General features: G+C 46.0%; 1 protein-coding gene across 3 annotated transcripts; it reads right to left on the reverse strand.

The window, feature by feature from the left end:
• Nucleotides 1-4,383: 4,383 nt before the first annotated feature.
• ABCF1 (ATP binding cassette subfamily F member 1) lies at nucleotides 4,384-19,375 on the reverse strand. 3 transcript variants are annotated; one of them, XM_053223373.1, is made up of 25 exons: nucleotides 19,222-19,375; nucleotides 14,819-14,865; nucleotides 14,510-14,599; nucleotides 14,268-14,394; nucleotides 14,080-14,117; nucleotides 13,887-13,994; nucleotides 12,373-12,447; nucleotides 12,175-12,291; nucleotides 11,229-11,333; nucleotides 10,512-10,634; nucleotides 10,002-10,102; nucleotides 9,823-9,908; nucleotides 9,410-9,549; nucleotides 9,176-9,324; nucleotides 8,769-8,852; nucleotides 8,444-8,568; nucleotides 8,143-8,255; nucleotides 7,852-8,023; nucleotides 7,612-7,686; nucleotides 7,449-7,519; nucleotides 5,927-5,959; nucleotides 5,676-5,844; nucleotides 5,432-5,496; nucleotides 5,273-5,345; nucleotides 4,384-5,148 (listed from the first exon to the last, which is right to left on the reverse strand). In XM_053223373.1, exons 1-25 carry the CDS (start codon nucleotides 19,292-19,294, stop codon nucleotides 4,982-4,984), a joined length of 2,526 nt encoding a protein of 841 aa, XP_053079348.1. In that variant the 5' UTR covers nucleotides 19,295-19,375; the 3' UTR covers nucleotides 4,384-4,981. The 3 variants fall into 3 exon arrangements, with proteins under 3 accessions (XP_053079348.1, XP_053079347.1, XP_053079349.1); XM_053223372.1 differs by having other exon boundaries at nucleotides 14,268-14,397; XM_053223374.1 differs by having other exon boundaries at nucleotides 14,268-14,397; nucleotides 14,819-14,884; nucleotides 19,222-19,260.
• Between the last annotated feature and the right edge of the window lie 564 nt (nucleotides 19,376-19,939).

The following is a 19,939-nucleotide window of genomic DNA, read 5'->3' on the forward strand; positions in this document are numbered from 1 at the left end:
GCATGGGTTAAGAACAGTGGTCTTCAGGAGCACCTAGCTGGCTCAGTCAGTAGAGCATGTGGCTCTGGATCTCTAGGTCATGAGTTTGAGCCCCATGTTGGGCATAGAGATTTCAGAGAAAGCAGCTCGTTTTGGGGCACCTGGCTGGCTCAGTACAGCATGCAACTTGATCTCAGGGTTGTTTGAGCCCCACATTGGGCACAGAGATTACTTAAAAAAAAATTTTTTTTTAAAAGGAACAGTTTTCAACCTTTTAGTGTTCATCAGAATCAACTGAGGGGCTTATTAAAAGACATGAGGAATGGGGTCCAGCAAATTTCCTAATTTGAGTAGTTCTGGGATGGATCTGGAGATTTTGCATTTCTAACAAGTTCCCACGTGTTGCTGATGCTGATCTGGAAAACACTGAAAAGACACTGCCCTAGAACACAGGATTGGTCACACGAGGGCATAACCTAAATTTCACAGGTGTCATTTACATTTAGCAAGGCCAATGGGGCTAATTTTATCTTCTCTTTGCTGAGTCCTCAGAGGGGTTGTGCCCAGTCAGCGTATACAAGCTCTGTGCACTTAGGACCTGAGAAAAGCACCTAAAAAGAGGTTAAAATATGAGGTAAAAAAAAGATTAAAAAAAAAAATAAAGTATGAATGAAGTAGGGGTGCATGGCTGGCTTGGTCAGTGGAGTGTGCAACTCTGGAGCTTAGGGGTGTGTGCTGGAGCCCTACGTTGGGGGCAGAGATTACTTAAAAATTTTTTAACGTTGAAAAAAAAATGTAGTACCAGCTCAAGTGGAAAAATCTAGTGGGCCATTCTCTGGCTTGTGCTTCCCTATCTCTGGCATCAAGCCACAAGAACTTTTAGAGCTCAAAGTTTTTTCTACGTTAATTTAAAATTTAGTTCAGCCATTTTTCTTTCAAATTCTCCATGGAAATCCAAAGCGACCCATTTCCATGCCTTCACCAATTCCCCTGCAGGCACTTCTCTCCATTTCAGCTGGTCTGTTCTTCCTTTCTGCTTCCATTCCCCCTGCCCCTGAAATACCCTTTCAACTTTAGACATTCTCTGTCAACCCCACCCAAAGCACACCAGTTCCATCTCCAATTCTGGATCATCACTGTTCTAGTTTCCCCATTCCTGCTCCTGGGCAGTAAACCTAATGTTGCAAAAAACACAAAATCCTACCATCTTGACACCAACTCAACACTTACTGCTACTTGGCAATTCCTCTTGATTGGCACCCGAGCTCCTGAATGAGATCCATCCAGTGTGAGCACCACTTCCTCTTCACCTGAAAATATCTGAGCCTATGTGATCTTCCTTTCCCAGAGGAAGAAGGGTATCAGTTTTCAAGGCAGTATCTAACCCTCTCTCAGCATCTCCTCTACCCACTCAACTATTCACCCAGCAGCCAGAACAATTTTGTAAAAATCAAAACACGGGCACCTGGGTAGCTCAAATGGTTGTGTTGGACTCTTGATTTTGGCTCAGGTCATGATCTCCTGGTTCATGAGATGGAGCCCCACATTGGGCTCTGTGCGGACAGTGCAGAGCCTGCTTGGGTGTTCTCCCTCTCTCTGCCCCTCCCACTCTTTCAAAAACAAATACACATTAAAAATAATAAATTCTCACCACTGTGAGAATGGCCTCCCATTGCTTCTCAAACAGTATCCCAACTCACCATCAAGGCTTACAGGCTCTGAGTGTCTGGCCCCTGCTCTATTTCAAGCTGCCTATCTTGTCTATGTCAAGCTCTTCTGGCTCCAGGGTCCCTGAAACACTATGGTTTCTTCCCTGAGGGCTCTTCTTTTCCACTCACCTAGTTCCTTCACCACCTTCAGGCCTTGACTTTAATGTTATTCCTGAGAAATCTTTCTTATTCACTGGATTTAAAGCCCACCCCCTACCCTTTCTATCCTAGCTCCAAAGGCAGCAGAGTTCCTATCCTTGCACTAACAGAATCCCAAGCGATGCTCATGCTGCTGGTCTGGGACACTTTGAACATCACTACCCAGAACAGCCAGTTCGGTGTCCCAGTTGTTGCATTTAGCACTGGCCACACAATGGCAACTTTGGATACTCCCATGCTGTATGGCCACAAGGCTCAATCCTGGTTTTCACTTTTCTTATTGTAGTTTCTTACTGTAGTGTACTGGCACTATTTCCTGAAACCTCATTGTGTGTTCCTAAAACACAGTGCTATCCTGGCTTTCATGCTCTTCCAGGACTCACCCTTTGGTTACCCTGTCCACATTTTACACAAGAGGGAAAATAGCCAGGACACTGGAGTCAGCTAAACAAGAGCCATCATATCAGCAACAACCATCTCTGTTGAGGGCGGATGGTTGTGGGCAGGTCAGTGTCCTCTGTTTCATTAGGAAGGTATGCAGAAGAATCTCTGCTTTTCAAAACCATTTCTATGGTAGTTATTATATACATTAGTGCATGACTTATAGATAATAAAAGTTGTCTATGAGTAAGAATATTTGTTAACAAAATTCCATTTTCCAGGCTTTGGGTTATCCATACATACTGTACCATATAAACCATATTTTTTGTTCTTTTTGCATTGTATTTTTTTGCCCACATTTAAGTGCATTAATAACTCCATTACTATGTATATTGAAGGAAAAAACTACAATTTGTGTCCATGTATGGAAGCTGTTTTGAAGCATAAAGTACTTGTTGTGAAGTTGATAAAAAACTTGAAACGCAAAATTTTGGTATTCACTTTATAAATAACATTCCTATATATTTTATGCATCATCTCATCTAGACCAGTGAACTGAAAAGTGTAGAGTGTAACGTGAAACACATCTAACAAAAAAATTTAAAACACTTTAGAAAATTGCCTAATCCCTTAATAATCCTACAAGGTAGCTACTTTTTTTTTTTAAGTTTATTCATTTATTTTGAGAGTGCACAAGCAGGGGAGGGGCATAGTGAGAGAGGGAGAGAGAGGGACCCAAGCAGGTTCTGTACTGTCAGCACAGAGCCTGATGCGGGGCTCCATCTCACAAACCATGAGATGGTGACCTGAGCCAAAATCAAGAGTCAGTCGGTTAAGACTGAGCCACCCAGGTGTCCCTAGGTACACACTTTCAATCTTCTTTTTACAGATGAGAAAACCAGTACCAAGAGGCTAAGTAGCCTGTCCAACATCATACTCTTAGTAAGTAGACTTGAAACCTGGCTCCCACTGTTCTATGACAGATTTACTTCACATAATCGTGGAAATTACTTTACATAAAACATCTTACTCAGGTGCTTGGTTTAAGACCCTGATTTTTTCCCCTCAAATTCCATAAGGGAGTAGTTCCTTTCTAATTTGAGATGTTCCCTAACAACACTATTTCCACACCAAAACTACACTTCCCTACAAAATCTGTACCTCAGGCTATTACTTATTCACTTGGTCAAAAAATAGTTTCCCCAAAATAGATATCCAAGCTGTCAGACTTAACCAAACAGCTCCTCATATTCCCTCTGGAACTGGATACATCAGATCATTCTCTTCTTTCTCCCCAACTCCCACACACCTCTCCCGTCCTTTCCTTCCCATGCCTCCCCTACCCTAGTTCAGCATTTAGTTACCTCACCCACAACAAGTTATGGATTCCATTCCATATACTTCTATAGTCGACCTCACCCATCACCACCTAAAGTCACCAACCACCTGCCAGTGGTTACTTTCCAAATCTACCTCTCCAATATAATAGTAAGAAAAATGGCCACACCAGCTACGCTTTCTCATTAACTCCCGAATAGTTTTTTCTTCTTTCCAGGCCTGAGATCTCTCTTTTCCTACATTCCAAAAATGACTCCCTATTTTCTCATTATTCAAATTCTTTTTATTTTTCAAGAGGCCCATCCTGAAGTGATCCTGTCTATCAAATAATCAAGTTCTGGATCATCTTTCCCTTCTATGAGCACGTGGCAACTTATAGCATCTAGAGGACACACATTTGGCAATTAACCAAATCACCTTTACACTCATGTCTCATTTTCTAAAGTCTTCTGTAGCTAAACTATTGATGCAGGCAGACCTTGTCTTTTCCTTTTTGTACACTCCACAGTGCTGTATGTGATGTCAGTTACTTAAGAACTTTTCAGAGTATCAGTACTGTGGGGCCCTGACCACAGAGCAAAGCTTGGGCAATGGGAGGCCCAAGAGTCCCAGATGGAAGGGATGAACCCCTTTCTGTTCCTATCTGAAGGGTTGGAGAATCCTCAAACAGCAAGCACCATCTAAAATGCATAAGACTACAAATTAGATCCATCTGTATTAGTGGGGAAGCATGGATACTGAATGCTGCTAGCAATAAAGTGAATCAAAACTAAAAATAGTCCCAATGCCCATGAATCTCCAAACAGCGACAGGACGGCAACAACTTTCCTTTATTTCCTCCCCTTGTAAAGGGAGATTCAAGTTGAGGGGTAATTTTCTTGCCCCCAAGTCCCCAACTACAAAAAGACTGCAGGCACCAAGCCCTAGGCTGGGTAACAGCCTAGGCCTCACAACTTGCCTCCAGCACTGAGCTGCAGTAACTGTATCAGTAAGTCAGCATTAAATCCACCAGAAAAGAACAGCACCACTCAAAGACCAGGGGACCAGATAGCCCTGAAGCTTTCTGGTGGACCACAGGCAGGGTTCTTGGTGATGAAAGTCTCTAGACAACTGGCCACATAAGTTTGGCTAGATGGAGCCCACAATGATGAAGGTCATCTCTGTGTATATGGAGGAATGTCAAGGATAAGGCCAGCTCAGTTATCTGAAGAAAACTGTAACAGGCTAGTTTTTCAGAGAAAAGGAACCAAAGTGGTACCCTGGTCACATCAAGACCATGCTCTGCCTTCCTGTGCCTGAGTAGTTGCTGGGTCAGCTGCAGACCAGAGGCAGGCTTCCAAGCAGAGAAAGGGAGACAACAGGGGACTTCTAGGCCACACAAGCTTGTCTTTCAGGAGACTTCCAGGAAGGAAAACTCACTCTCGGGGTCTGATGACCATGACTTCACCCAGAGCCTCCAATACCTCCCGCTTGTAGTCCTCAAAGTCACCATCGATCTGGCTTACACTCTGCTCCTCCACCACCCACAGCTGGCAGTTGGTTTCGGTGATGAGTCGGGCATCATGGCTGACGACGATCACAGCTTTAAAAAAAGATGTGAGCAGGGAGAGTAGGGACAAAGAAGGCAAAGACAAATGAGAACGTGAAGAACAAATGAGACAAATGAGAACCAGGAAAGGAGGAGGGTGCACCCTGAGCTGACTTACCACCCTTGTATTCATTGATGGCTTCCCCAAGAGCATCAATAGACTCAATGTCCAAGTTATTGGTGGGTTCATCCTATGGAAGAGACATTCCATGACCAAGTGTTACAATTCTTTTCATTACTGTCACCTTTACCCCCTCCCATAGTCCAGCTCACTCACCAAGATGAGGACATCGGGTTCCCGACAAGCCAGCTCAGCAAACACAACTCGGGCTTTTTGCCCACCTGTAGCAAAGGAAAAAGAGGGCCATCACACTTCACTGCCTTATGTTTCTGAAGATAAACTCTGAAGATGTGTGTGTGCAGAGATTCCCCAAGTCCTAGCTGTTCTTTTCTGACTCTAGGTACAGTCTGGAGGTGTGAAAATTGAGGAGGACACCTTCCCTAGCCCCCTACAGTGGTACCAGAGAGTTTGCAGATCTGGATGGTGTGGGCATGACTCTCAAGGCCAAAGCGGCCTAGGCACTTCCGGGCATCCTGGTAGGGCAGGTTGAAGCCCCGCTGCAGATATTCAGTGGGTGTTTCCTCCATGCGCAGCTGTTCTGCATACTGCTGGTTGAAGAAGCCAATTTTCTGCCCAAGAGAGGAAGGCGGTCTGTAAAAATCATACTTCCTCTATCAGGCTCTTCCTCCCTAATTCCCAAAGCCAACTTACCAACCGGTGGTTCTTTCTCATTTCTCCACGAGTCTGCAAGGAAAAAGCAAGTGGGAAGATAAGGGAATGGAGAGGAAGATGCTGCCCCTCCACATCGTCACTTTTCTTAAGGGGAGACAAATACCAGAATTGGGCTGGGAATCAGTCCATGCAAGAAGGGGAACGCGGATGTCCTCCCTAATGTGACAAAGGCACATCCAGGAAATGACAAGAGTACAGGGCAAAGGGGAGTGAGATGACAATAAAGGAGGGGACACAAAAAGCACAGATTCAGAACCAAGAGGGGACTGACCACAACCAACAAACACCCCCTTCCCACCCAGCAAGATCTACCAATGGCAACTTTTTCAGGGTTCTGCCTCATATGGGAGTTAAGAGACTGTAAGAGGATCTAAGAAAAAATAACTTGAGGTGTATGAAGAAGTGGGCCCTTCTCAACATTTTCCTGGAGGGAGCAAAGATGGTTACAACCAATCAAAAGCACTGTATTGCAGTATGTTGTAAATCCTAAAAACAATTCTAGGAAGTTTATCCTTAAAAAAAAAACCTACAGTCATGAACATGTACAATAATATTTACTGGAGCACTTGGGTGGCTCAGTTGGTTAAACACCTGACTTCGGCTCAGGTCATGGTGTCACGATACATGAGTTTGAGTCCCGCATCAGGTGAGCTCAAGCCCCCCTTTGGATGAGCCCCACCTTCTCTCTCTCTCCATCTGCCAGTGGGATTCTCTTTCTCTTTCACTCTCTCTGCCCCTTGCTCACTTGCACCCTCTCAAAAAAAAAAAAAAAAAAGAAGTTTACTATAGGATTGACCTTCAGTGAAAAACCAGAAAAAAATCTAAACGACTGTGATCAAAAACTATAAATCCACAAGAAACGAATGTACACAGGTAATTATTGGCATGGAAAAATACTTGATGTGTATTATCTGAGAACTGGCTATGAAACAATTCATCTGAGAACCCACTTTTGTTAAAAAAAAATTATATGCACATTTGCAGAGAAGAAAAAGAGAAAGTAATCCATCTAAATTAATACTGGTTATCTCCAGACTTTTCTGACTCCTGCAATTTCTTTTTTTCTTAAGTTTTTTATTTTTGAGAGAGAGGGAGAGGGCAGAGAGGGAGAGAGAATCCCAAGCAGGTTCCCTGCTGTCAGTACAGAGCCCAACATGGGGCTCGATCCCAGGAACCGTGAGATTATAACCTGAGCGGAGATCAAGAGTCAGAAGCTTAACCGGATGAGTCACCCAGGTGCCCCTGACTCATGCAATTTCTAGTTATTCTATAACCAAAACACACATGGGGGAGTGGTGCCCCCAGTCCAACCCCACTTCTGCTGGCTCTCTCCCCTGATCTACAGTGTTCTCCTCTCTAGCACCTCTGAGGAAAAGGAATCATCTACGATGAATTCTGTATTTAAATCTCCAGCACAGAGGGGGCTCCTTGATTCTAGCATTTGGTGAACAGCTGCCTTTTCACACTCGTCATGCTCTCTGGTCCTGGCACCAGGACTTACTGGTGTCAGCTTGCCCGTCAACAACAGAAGCAGGGTGCTCTTCCCCACACCGTTAGGGCCCACGATGCAGACTGCAAGGAGGAAGACAGGTGGTCAAAGAGGTCCTCAGAAACTGTCCCTGTAGCCCTGCTTCACGTCCCCAAGCCACTTGACACCAACTCACTCCTTGAATCCATGTCAATGCCAAAATCCAGGTTCTTAAAGAGTGGTTTCTGCCCCTCATAGCCAAACGTCACACCTGAGAATCAGGAAAAGAAGTGATATACTTTCTTTTCGGAATCACTCTGAAGGTGTCCTAAAGTCCTTTCCTGGCCTTGGAGAAAAGGAATGGATCCCACGCTGGGTGGAAGACGTGGGGTGCACACACTTCCGCCCTGCGTTGGTGGGGTCTGCAGCTGCTCACCATGCAGACCCAGCACAGGAGGGCTGAGCGGTGGGGGATTAGGGAAAGTAAAGCGCACAGTGTACTCCTTGGGGCGCTTCAGGAGCTCAGGGGCCTCTTGCGATTCCTCATCTTGGTTTTTCCGCCGGCATTTCTGCTGCTTTCGAGTCAGGGCTTCCTTTGTTTGCTTTTCCTGGAGAGGAAGGGGAAAAGGAGAAATTCACACCCTTCACAGCAGTCCCTGAAATGGAGAGCAGTGTCACAGAGTTCCCTCTTTCTCCATATTGAGAGAAAAGCCCCCCAGGTGCTTACCGCCTGCTTGGTGGACTTGCCACCTGCCTTTAGCTCCTTCAGCTTCTTCTCCTGCTTCTCATACTGCTTCAGCAGTTCTTTCTGCTTCTGCTGATACATCTTCTTGAAGGTCACTGAGGCAGAAAAGGAGGATGGGCAACAACGGTTGTCTTCCTCCCCAGCAGAGGGACAACCAGAACTGGTGAGGACAGAGTTGGGCATCTCTGTCTAGACTCTTTTAAGATTTAGCTAATCATTGCATCCCTATGGGTCCTCCCTCCAAGGCCTCATCTCTTTCCTCCCCCCAACAAATGATCCTTACTGTAATTGCCCCGATAGTAATGGAGCCGCTGGGCATCGAGATGAATAATATCGGTGCAGACATCATCCAGAAAGCCCTGGTCATGGGAAACGATGAGCAATGTCTTCCGCCAGCCCTGGAGGTAGCTGGGTTTTAGAGAAGAGTGTGGACAGGTCACAATGGTCAGTTTAGGGTTAAGTCAGGGAAACAGACTGACAACGAAAACAGGGAGGAAAAGAGAAAGGGGCTGGATACAGTGCTGTCAAGGACAGAGTGTAAACAGCTAGAGGAGACAAGGACAGAATGACAACCAATGACGCAAAGACTGTAGTCAAAGGTGACGCACTTATTGAGCCAGATGACAGCATTGAGGTCCAGGTGGTTGGTAGGTTCATCCAACATCAGCAGCGTGGGCTCCATGAACAATGCCCTAGAAGGTGGGGCACCAGAATGTAGGGTCAGGGGTAGGAAGATGCTCGCTCAGAGAACTCCACAGAAGCCTCTGGCAGGTGAGACCATGAACACTCCTTCCATATCTCTCCTCAGAGAGCAGGAGATGTTGAAAAGATTATGCCCCCAAGAGGAAAGATCTTGAGTCTGGCAATGCAGACAATACAGGAAGGAGCAGGAAGACTTGAAACTCCCTACTGGCCTTAGAAGAACAGGAAGAAGAGAAAGCCCCGCCTCCCGCCACCCCTGCCCATGCGTGGATTGATGCTGCAAAGGGGAAAGGCAAGGAGGTAGGTGGCCCACCTGGCCAGGGAGACACGCATGCGCCAGCCCCCAGAGAACTTCTGTGTGGGCCGATTCTGCATTTCAGGGTCAAAGCCCAGACCAGCCAGGATCCGCCGGGCTTTGGCCTCTGCAGCTGCTGCCCCAGTCGCCCGCAATTCCTCATATACCTGGAGGAGGGAGAAGAGGACACATGTCCAAAGGTTCCAGGAACCCCCAACTCTTAGCCCATGTCCCCTGCGCCATCTCCTCTACCTTCTCTAGCCTCTCAGCAGCTGCATCATCTCCCTGCTCCAGCTGCCCCTGGAGCCGTCGCTCCTCTTCCAACAGTTTCAATCGCTTGGTGTCGGCCCGAAGAACAGCCTGCACAGCTGGCGTCTCATCTGCTACCACCTCTGGGGGGTCAGGGGAGAAAAGGCCAGTTGCCCTGAGGGCCAAGTCCCCCATTCCTTCTTTTCTTCAGCTCAATTTCAGGTTTGTCTGACCTTGCCCAATTCTTTGTACTTATTCCAAAGAAATTTTCTCTAGTCTTTCCTTAGCATCCATCTCCCAGTCCCCAATCTTACTTTAGAACCTTTCCCACTCCATAACCACAATTTCTTCTGGTCTTGGTTGACTCTTCTACCCCAACTGCCCACCCCTCAGGCCCATCCCACCACTGGCCTCACCCTGCTCACACAGCAGCACGTCAATGTTGGGAGGTATGCTCAAGGCCCGGTTGGCAATGTGCTTGAGGAGAGTAGTCTTGCCCTTGCTGGGGAACGAGAACTATTAAGACCAGGCCATCCCTGAAAAACCTTTTTTTTTCCAGCCCCTTCCCTTTTATAGCTCCAGCCCTTCTCCTCACCCGTTGGGTCCCACTAGCCCATAGCGGCGGCCAGCTACAATGTACAAGTCTGCGTTGACAAATAACTCCTTGCCGTGGGCCGAGATGCTGAACTTCTCCAGCTGCAGTTGTCAGGGAAGCAGTGGCAGAAGAAAGAAAAGCACATGAGAACCCCCCTCTTTCAGACAACTTTCTCCCTGCTGGGAAGCCTCTGACAAAACAGATAGCTCCAGCATGACCCTCTTCACCATGCTGGTCCACTTCCTGTCCACTGCTTTGAAGGGGAGTCTCCCAAATTCTAAATGAGTCCAGCCCATCCCACCCTTCCTGCCCCCCAAGGGTGGACCCCTCTAGTTGTGTTGGTTTTCCTATCTTCTCACTGAAGCTGGCAGAAGTCAAGGTATGGAAAACACCTCCAAGCTTTCTTCCAATATACCACTCATACCTGGCTTCCTCGGCTGCCATGGCCACTCAGGGAAAGGTGGCACTTCCTTGAGCAAACTGGTTGGGAGGGAGCCTCTCAGACCTTACCTTAATGTCAGATGCATTTTCTAACATGGCTTGGCGGGAGGACACCTCTGCTTGGGACACGGAGAAATCATTTTCAGCAGCATTGGCTGCTTTTAATGAAGCCACCTGGCGCTCATACTCCATCTGAGAAAGAAGGAAAACCCACATATGAGGCCACTGTCTGCCAGTTACCCGTCACAACACAGCCACATGTCATCAGACACCAAAAAAAGGTCCACAAAATACATGTTTCTTTATTCCAACTGTTGTTCTTGCAGTAACGTCAAAAGCTCCCTTTTGCCCCAATTCAGATGTCCCCTAGTTTAAAAAAAAATTTTTTTTTAAAGATTTTATGTAATCTCTACACCCAATGTGGGGCTGGAACTCGATCAAGAGTTGCATGCTCCACCTACTGAGCCAGCCAGGAGTCCAACTGAAATATTAAAAAAGTCAAACGCGGGGCGCCTGGGTGGCTCAGTCGGTTGAGTGTCCGACTTCGGTTCAGGTCATGATCTCAGTCTGTGGGTTCGAGCCCCGCATCGGGCTCTGTGCTGACAGCTCAGAGGCTGGAGACTGTTTCAGATTCTGTGTCTCCCTCTTTCTCTGACCCTCCCCTGTTCATGCTCTCTCTCTGTCTCAAAAATAAGTAAATGTTAAAAAAAAAAAAAAATTTAAATAAATAAATAAATAATAAAAAATAAAACAGTCAAACGCTCCTAATTCTGACCGAGATCTTACTTGTTTCTTTAGCTTTTTCTTCTCCTTTTTGCTAAGGTGCACATAAGGATCATCAGCCTTAGACTCCCCTTCTTCTTCCTCCTCTTCTCCTTCTTCCTCTGAACCCTGTGAGAACGAGATGATGAAAAACAAGAGACCCCTTCTAAAACTCAGATTTCATGTCATTCACCCAGCCCCACAGTTAGCTCGTTCCTTTCCCAGAGTCCTGAAATTTCTTGGTGGGTCCTCTCACTCTCTCACACACACTCCTGGGCTCCCTGGAGTCCTTCACCCACTTCTGTGTCAGGAATGACAGAAGACAAATAGTATGAATGTGTATGTACAAAGTATAACAGTTCTACCCACCTAAAAACAAAACTGCCCATACCACTGGGGAGGAAATAAATAAAACAGCTTTTACTCATGTATCAAATGAGTTTCTGTGGCTTACATGTTAACATGCAAAGAAAACGTCCAGAAACCCTTACAGCACTAAGAAATCTAACAGAATCCAGAATTAGAAAGTTCTAGAGGTGGAGGGACTGCAGAGATCACTAGATCATACAGATAACTGTGCCCTGAGAAGGTGGAAAGGTCACACAGGTGGTGAGTGGCAGAGCCAGAACCCAGATCATCTGAGGCTACCACCACGGTCCCTTCCTCTCTGAATCAGGAGCTAAATGGATTGTGGGCCAAATCTCACCTGATGCCTATTTTTATACGGCCCAAGCGCTAAGAATGGTTTTACATTTTCAAAGAATTTTTTTAAAAAACAGGAATATGCATCAGAGATTATATGTGGTCCACAAAACCAAAAATATTTACTATGTGGCCCTTTACAAAAGCCTGCTAATTCCTGCTCTGGGTAGTAATGCCACCCCCAGATCCTGCTCCCCTCCCCCAACCAAGAGCCACAGAAGGCCAGTCCCTCAGCCAATCTTCCTTCCCCCAACACCAAAATACACACCTGCTCTGCCTTCATGGTCTTCTCCCTCCCTTGTCTGGGTGGCTCCTTTTGTTTTGTTATTTCTTCTTCTTCATCCTCCTCCTCTTCATTGTCCAGAGCAGCAAATTTATTTTGAGGCTAACAGGGAAAAAACAACGGATCTGATGAAATGTTCTAATTCCTGAGACCCAGCACCTCCTCCTGCCAATACTCCCTCACCTTGGTCTTCCCCTTTGACTTCTCTTCCTTTCCCTTTCTGCCCTTCAGCCCAGGCTGTTGTTCCTCAGATACAGCCTGGAGAACACACACACACACACACACAGAAAAGTAATTTGTTAACTTATTTATCAAGCATTCCTAGGGAGTTTAGAACTAGGAGCTAACTATACTGAGTGCTCCTCCGAAAACAAATGAGACCTAGGAAAACCCTAGTTTCTACCTTGAGGTGAAAGAGTGAAAAAATAGTTAGATGATGTCAGCAAAGCTAAGGGAACATGAGTCAGGAAAACGAACATGGGTGGGGTGGCACTAGCACTGGAGGGCTTCCTCGAGAGGGCACATCTTGAGAGGAAATAATGGACTTGAGCTTAGAGAGAGCATTCTAAGGAAAAGGGAAGACACAACATAAAGAAGAAAGAAAGGCTTTGGGGTGCGTGTCTGGTTCAGCTGGTGGAGTACACGACTCTTGATGTTGGGGTCATGGGTTCAATCAAACTCTATGTTGGGGTAGTGCTTAAAAGGGTGGGGGGGCGGGGAACCTGGCTGGCTCAGTCAGTACAGCATGCAAGTCTTGATCTTGGGGTTAAGTCTGAGCCCCAAGTTGGATGTCAAGATTACTTAAAAAACAAACAAAACCACAAATACTTCAACACAGGCATAAAACTGAATGCCAAGGTGTGAACAGGCTAATTTGAAACATATACACAGAAGAATCCCAAGTAACCCTGCAAAAGGGGTCCGAGTGGAAAAGCAAAAACTTGAGGCCCTTTGCTTTAGATTTTGAGTCTAATCTGGGGAGCCTGGGTGGCTCAGTCAGTTAAACGTCCAGCTTCGGCTTGGGTCATGAGCTCGAAGTTTGTGAATTGAAGCCACACATCACGCTCTCTGCTGTCAGTGCAGAGCTTGCTTTAGATCCTCTGTCCCCCTTTCTCTGCCCCTCCCCTGCTCGCATATGTTCTTTCTCAAATAAACGTTAAAAAAAAAAAAAAAAAAGATGATTTTGATAGTGTGAGACCTAAAAGAACTAGTTTTTTTTTTTATTTAATTTTTTAATGTTTATTTTTGAGAAAGAGAACGTGAGCAAGGGAAGGGCAGAGAGAGGGAGAGAGAGAGAGAGAGACAGACAGACAAACAGAGAATGTGGAGCAGGCTCCAGGCTCTGAGCTGTTAGCACAGAACCCGACACGGGACTCAAACCCACAAACCATGAGATCATGACCTGAGCCAAAGTTGGACTCTCAACTGACCGAGCCACCCAGGCACCCCTAAAAGAACTAGTTAAAAAGCAGGAAAATGGGGAGTGTGGCTTGCTCAATCAGTGACACATGTGACTCTTGATCTCAGGGTTGTGAGTTCGAGCCCACAGTGGGTATAGAGATTACTTAAAATCTTAAAAGAAATTAAAATTAAAAAATTAAAAAAATAAAAGCAGGAAAAAAAGCAGGGGAATTACCACACCATGGCCAGAAGGTGCTACATGGGGTGGGAGTGACCAGCAGAGTGGCCACTTTCACCTTATTAATCCGATTCTTTTCCAACTTGGCAGGCTTGGGAGGATGTTTTTCTTCCTCCTCCTCATCCTCACTTTGATCCTGAATCAGGGCTGCAAAAACATTACCACCCTAGAGAATGAAAGGGCCAGAGAAATCAGTGGGATGGTCAAGTTTGCAGCCCTGGGGTCTCTTGTTTATCACACAGATGGCTTACCTTGGTTTTCTTCCCTCCTCGGGGTATTAGGGCAGGTACTGAAATGACACGACGGTTGGGAAGATGAGTTAGGAAACAATTATAATGTCTGGTTACTCAATCTAATCCAACTCAAAATCAAGAAATGAGGCACTTTATTATTCATGACTCAGGGATTCTGGGAACCCATTTCCCCTCAGGTCATTTACCCTCATCCTCCTCATCACTGGCTGGCACTGAGAGCTTCTTAAGACGCTCCATGAGCTCTTTCTCTTCTCCATCATCGTCTACGTCCTTCTTCCGCCGGCCTTTTCGGGTGTCTCGTTTCTTTTTTTGCTGCTGAAAGGAAAAGAGAGTAAGACAACGAAGCCCAGGCCCCTCTCTGCTGTACAGAGAGTTCCTCATTAACCGACTGAACCAATGTGGGCTGGACCCCCTGACACTTGAGAACCTGCTGTTGCTGTTGCGGCTGCTCCTTCTCCTTGAGCACTTTCTCTTCTTCCCCAGCCTGTTTATCTTCTACTGCCAGTTCCTCAAAGAACTGTAAAAGGAGTTAAGAGATAGGTACATGTGGCTCAGAGACCAACCAAGTCCTTCTCTGCCACACACAGGCCCACTGAACCTCCAGTCCACCCTCACCTTGCTTCCTTTCTTGAAAAGATCTTTCCTCCTCCCTTGGACCCCCTGCCTCCTTCACATGGGCTTATTTTGATTGGAAACATCCACTGTCATTTCTCATCCACAACCCTCATTTACTCACCGTCTTTTTGGTCTTCTTGTCCTTCTTCCCTTTCTTCACCACTTTGTCTAGAAGGTTAAGCAGACACTGTGAATGCTTATCTACAAATTCCAAAGCAGCCTGACCTCCCCTGCAAAGCTCTCAGTGGCTCCATCCTATTTTACTACTTTCTATCATTCCTTAGGCATTGTCCCAACTGTGCCTTGGTCTAGAGTGGCAGTGGAAGGGAGAAGTAGAATTTATAGAGTGAAGACAGAAGTGGGAAGACACGGTACTCAAAGAGGACTCCTACATTTTCTTTTTTTTTTTAAGATTTTATTTTAAGTAATCTCAACACTCAACACGGGGCTCAAGCCCACAACCCAAAGAGTCCCATGCTCCTCCGACTGAGCCAGCCAGGTGCCCCAAAGACTCCTATGTTTTTAGCTGGGCAAAATTAGTTGGGATAGTGGTACCATTTATTAACTCAGGACATACTGGAAGAGAAGGTCCTCTCTAAAAGGACAAAGATAGTATAAATTTGGTTTGCCATATGTAATTTGTGAAAAGCTGCAGACTGTGTAAACGGAGCTGTCTGGTTAATAAATGAACATCTGGGTCTATGCCCCACCTGGTCTGCTCAAATAACATTCTAGCACAAATCACACTGTTATATTTAACTGTTTGTACATTAGTCTTTCAACCCAGAGAGCAACCTGACAGACTGTTTAGCTTGCGTTCCCATGGAACAAAGTAGGAAGTCTTATACAAAACCTGACTGACTGAACAAATTCCAGCTCCTCCCCTCTATCCAACCCTGTTTCCCTGAAGGCAGGAGACTATGACTAACTCCCTCTCTCCCTTCCCCCATGAGAATGGGAGGCAGCCAGCAGCTTTATGATTTCTCTTCCTGTCCGGGCCTACCCACTATCACATTCCCCTTCAAATCATCCTATCCATCCACTGCTTTCCAATTCTATCCAGAAACACTCCTGTAATCATTTAGTTAAAAAAAAAAAAAAAAAAAAAAATCAGGGGCACCTGGGTGGCTCAGTCAGTTAACCATCCAACTTCTGATTTTGGTTCAGGTCATGATCTCGCGGTTTGAGGGTTTGAGCCCTGCATCGTGTTCTGCCCTGAGAGTGCAGAGTGTGCTTGGGATTTTCTTTCTTTCTCTCTCTGCCCCTCCCCTGCTTTCTCTCTCAAAAATAAATAAAAATTAAAAAATATATATATCAGTGGCTTTCTGCTACCTACATTAAGTATTTTTCATTAAAAAAAAGTTTTTTAAATTTATTTAGTGCGAGTGGGGGAGGGGCAGAGAGAGAGGAGAGAGAGAAGAGAGAGAATCCCAAACAGGCTACGTGCTGTAAGCAGAGACTGACATGGGGCTTGAACTCACAAAACCACAAGATCATGCCCTGAGCTGAAACCAAGAATTGGACATTTAACCGACTGAGCCACCCAGGTGCCCCTATTTTTCATTTTTTTTAAAAAGTAGGCTCCTAGGCTCCACACCCAATGTGGGGCTTGAACTCGTGGGGCACCAAGTGTGGAGCCTGCTTGGGATTCTCTCTGCCCCTGCCCCTCCCCCTGCGCCCCCATGCACATGCACCCTCTCTCTCTCACACAAAACATTAAAAAAAAAAGTCACATGCTCTACTGACTAAGTATTTTTAAACTAGAATTCCACATAGTCTGTAGTAACCAATTATTGAGGAAAGTTTTACTGACCACCCATATGCCCAAAACTGGTGTTATCAAAGAACAATCCCTATAACTTAAGACTTTACAAATTAAAAGGGTCCTATTCTATCTTTTCTGCTATATCTCTGTTTTCCTACCCACACCTATGTTCTGGACACTGACCTGTTATTGCCCCCTGATTAAGTCTCAGGCATATGTAGGTCTGTCTTTGCTTAATCTGTATCTTCCAACCAGAACACATTTCATCAAAATTTGATCCCCCATATTGGGTGAATAGTGTCAATGAATTGGAAAGATGTGCAGGAGAAATAATGAAAGGCTTTATATGTTATTCCAGAGAGTTTAATCGTAAAGACATTAGGAGGGAGGACCCACTGCAGTACAGAGGAAGGAATGGCATGATCAGCTCACCTTGACAACACTGAGGAGTGACTCCTCCCAGGTATTAATCTCTCCCCAAGGACTAACACAACGCAACCATCTCTCCCTTCCTTTAATTCTCTTTTGAACTTTAAACCTCACTTTGATCCTCCTAACCATAGAAAGGAAAATCCTATGCACAGGTTCAAGTGCGACAAGGTATGATCACCAAGGAAGAGGAAAAAGCTAAGTACCGCTAAAGCAATGCGCTCCTCCATTGCTCCTCCATCGCTCCTCCCCTAATAGCTCCTCCCCTTCAGCACACAACTTAAGCTAACTTCAAAGCCTAATAGAACACTTCCTTACTATCTCTTCCCCCAATTACTGCTTTCTACTTTGGTCTCCACAGGTTCACACTAGCTCTGCTTCCTCATTTCCCATTCCTTTTTGAGCATACTCCGATCTGATTTGGGTATCATCTCCTAATGACTACTACCTTTGCCAAAGTTGCCACTGTCCCCTTAGTTGCTCAACCCAAAAAGAATTTTTTTAGTCCTGATTTTGCATGACTTCTCTGCAATATTCCATGCTACCACCTCCTCATCCTCTGCTTCCCTCCTGTTATTACTTAATTTCAGGGACCCTGTTGGCTCCTGGTTTGCCTTCAGTTTCTCTGGCTGCTCACCTTTCTCAGTGTCATCTCCTCTACCTCCTTCCTTCCCTTCCCTTAATTGTTGAGGATCTTTTGGGTTCCTGTCTTCTGTCCTCTTTTGGCTTCAATCTGCATACTCTCTCAGGGGACTCCTCTGAATTCAACGTTTCAACAACACTTGCTTGTGTGTTTACTTCTAGCCTAGATCTCTCCCTGCCATCTCCTCTTAGAAGTTCCCCAGGAATCCCCAACTTGACATTCAAAAGCTGACCTTATCTCTTCCCACTCCCAACCCTACAGCCCATTTCTGATCTCAAACAATAGTATACTACCCTTTGAGTTACTTAAGTGAGTGTCATCCTTAATTCTTCTCCCTTCATTCAGTCTGTTCTCAGACCTGCTCAATGCCATTTCCTTAGTAACTCTTTAATATTCACTGCCTTGGCTTACCCTGGTACTGCTTCTCACCTAGATCATTGCCAGCACCTCTTACATGGTAGCCCTGCCTCCAATCTTGACCAATACAAGTCATTCTCCACTGCTCAGTGTTGTCAGGATGAGCTGATCACACCATGCCTTATGCACTTCAATTAGTCTTAATGTCTTCAGAATTAAAGTCTTTGGAATACCGTGTAAAGCGTCCCATTATTTGTCTCCTGCACACCTTTCCAACCCCATTACATTAGTCACCCAATATGGGGAACGGCCAGGCTCACCTACGTCTTTACCTTTGCACAAATTTCTTCCTCTGCTTGGAATGCTCTTCCCCTTGCTAACTCATACTGATTCTTTCAGAATCAACTCAGCTGCCACATATTTCTGGGAGGCTTTGCTGACATTCCTACCCTAGCTGTCTGAGTAGATGCTTCTCCTCTCTTCTCTAGTCTCACAGCATTCTCAAGCACATTTATCACTCTGTCAACCACTTTTGGATTCATGCTGTCCCCTCTACTAAACTGAGTGCCCCTTTGGGGCAAGTCTGATCTTTTATCTCTACATTCTCAGTTTCTCTGCACAGTATCAGGTATACAGCAGGCATCCAAAAATTGCTTGTAAAATGAGTCACTGTGTATCTACTGTAATTATTTTATCTCCCCTTGAAGTGCCTTCAAATTTGGGAGGATGTCTTCATATTTTTTCTCCCTTCCCAAAACACAGTATAGGTGCTGCTTACGTTTAACAAACATTCGCTGCTTTTAAGTAAACCTTAGCCTTCACTGCAACACCTAGCAGCTACCCTGCACTCTTGCTCCAGATGAGTCTGATGTGTATTATGAAAGAACCCAGGGAGTCATCCTCTTCCTCCTGAGAGGGTGTGGGTGGGTGGATGTGTGACGTTTTATGTGTGCGTGAGCGCGCAGTGGGTGGGGTGTCGCCCTGCTTGACAGATTCCCATGGAACGTGGAATACAGCGCGGTGGGGAAGATGTCCAAAAGGGAAGAAAGGAGGACTTTCTCATTTCTACCCATCTCTTCCACGGTACCATACACATTCCCTCGTTTCTTGCCAAATCCCACTGAAACTCGTGCGCGACCGCCAGGCACCTTCACTCCCACCCCAAACTGGCGTGCTGGGTAAACTCTTTCCGGCCGGCCCCATTACACGCATGTGCAGTAGCCTCCCTCACGGCCCGGTCAGTTTCACAACCCGTGACCCCCCCTCCTAAAATACGTCCGCTCTCTTCTTCCCTTTTCTATCTCGCTGGTTCCCTGCCTATCAGCCTCACCTGTGGGGCTCGTGCTCTCTCCATCCCCAATCCACTCGGGCTCCGGCGGCTGCTGCTTGGGTCCCTTCGGCATCTTGGTGGCAGTTACAGCTACTCTGGCGACGCCGGGCAGTATTTCCGCTTCCGGCAGCGTGGGGTCCCGAATGGGGCGGGCTCTCCACTTTGGCGCCAAGGTCCAGCCCCTGGGCGGTGCACGTGCGCTCCGCGGCGTCATCTCGGGGGCATGCCAGCGGCGATGGGGCGGGGCCAGCGTCTGCTTGGCCCCGCAAAGTCAATAAAGCATTTATGGCTGTGTGTGAATGCTGTGGCAGTGAGTCCGCGACGCTGCGTGAATAAGTACTGAGCATAGTAATTTCGGATTAGTACGAAGGAGCAGAAGCATCCTTCTTTTTGTTTTTGTTTTTTAAGTGGTTAGGAGCAGAAAGATGTAGTCCATCTACTTGGGAAGAGGACGGGTGTTGAGTGTAGGGATGTAAACTAGGAATTGTAGCCTAACAGAAATAACAGTGTGATAAAGCTTGGGGGCAGTTTGGGGGGCGGGGGGAAGTCACAGTTTTACTGGGATATAATTGGTGTATGATAAACGCACATACAATAAATTGACAGGCAATAAATTGCACTTTGATCAAGGTTTTTACATATATACACCCATTAAACTGCCACCACAATCAAGATTTGAGTTCTCTTCTTAACCCTACCACTTAATAGGTGTGGGAGC

The sequence above is a fragment of the Acinonyx jubatus genome, chromosome B2, assembly GCF_027475565.1.
Source record: "Acinonyx jubatus isolate Ajub_Pintada_27869175 chromosome B2, VMU_Ajub_asm_v1.0, whole genome shotgun sequence".
Lineage (NCBI taxonomy): Eukaryota > Metazoa > Chordata > Mammalia > Carnivora > Felidae > Acinonyx > Acinonyx jubatus.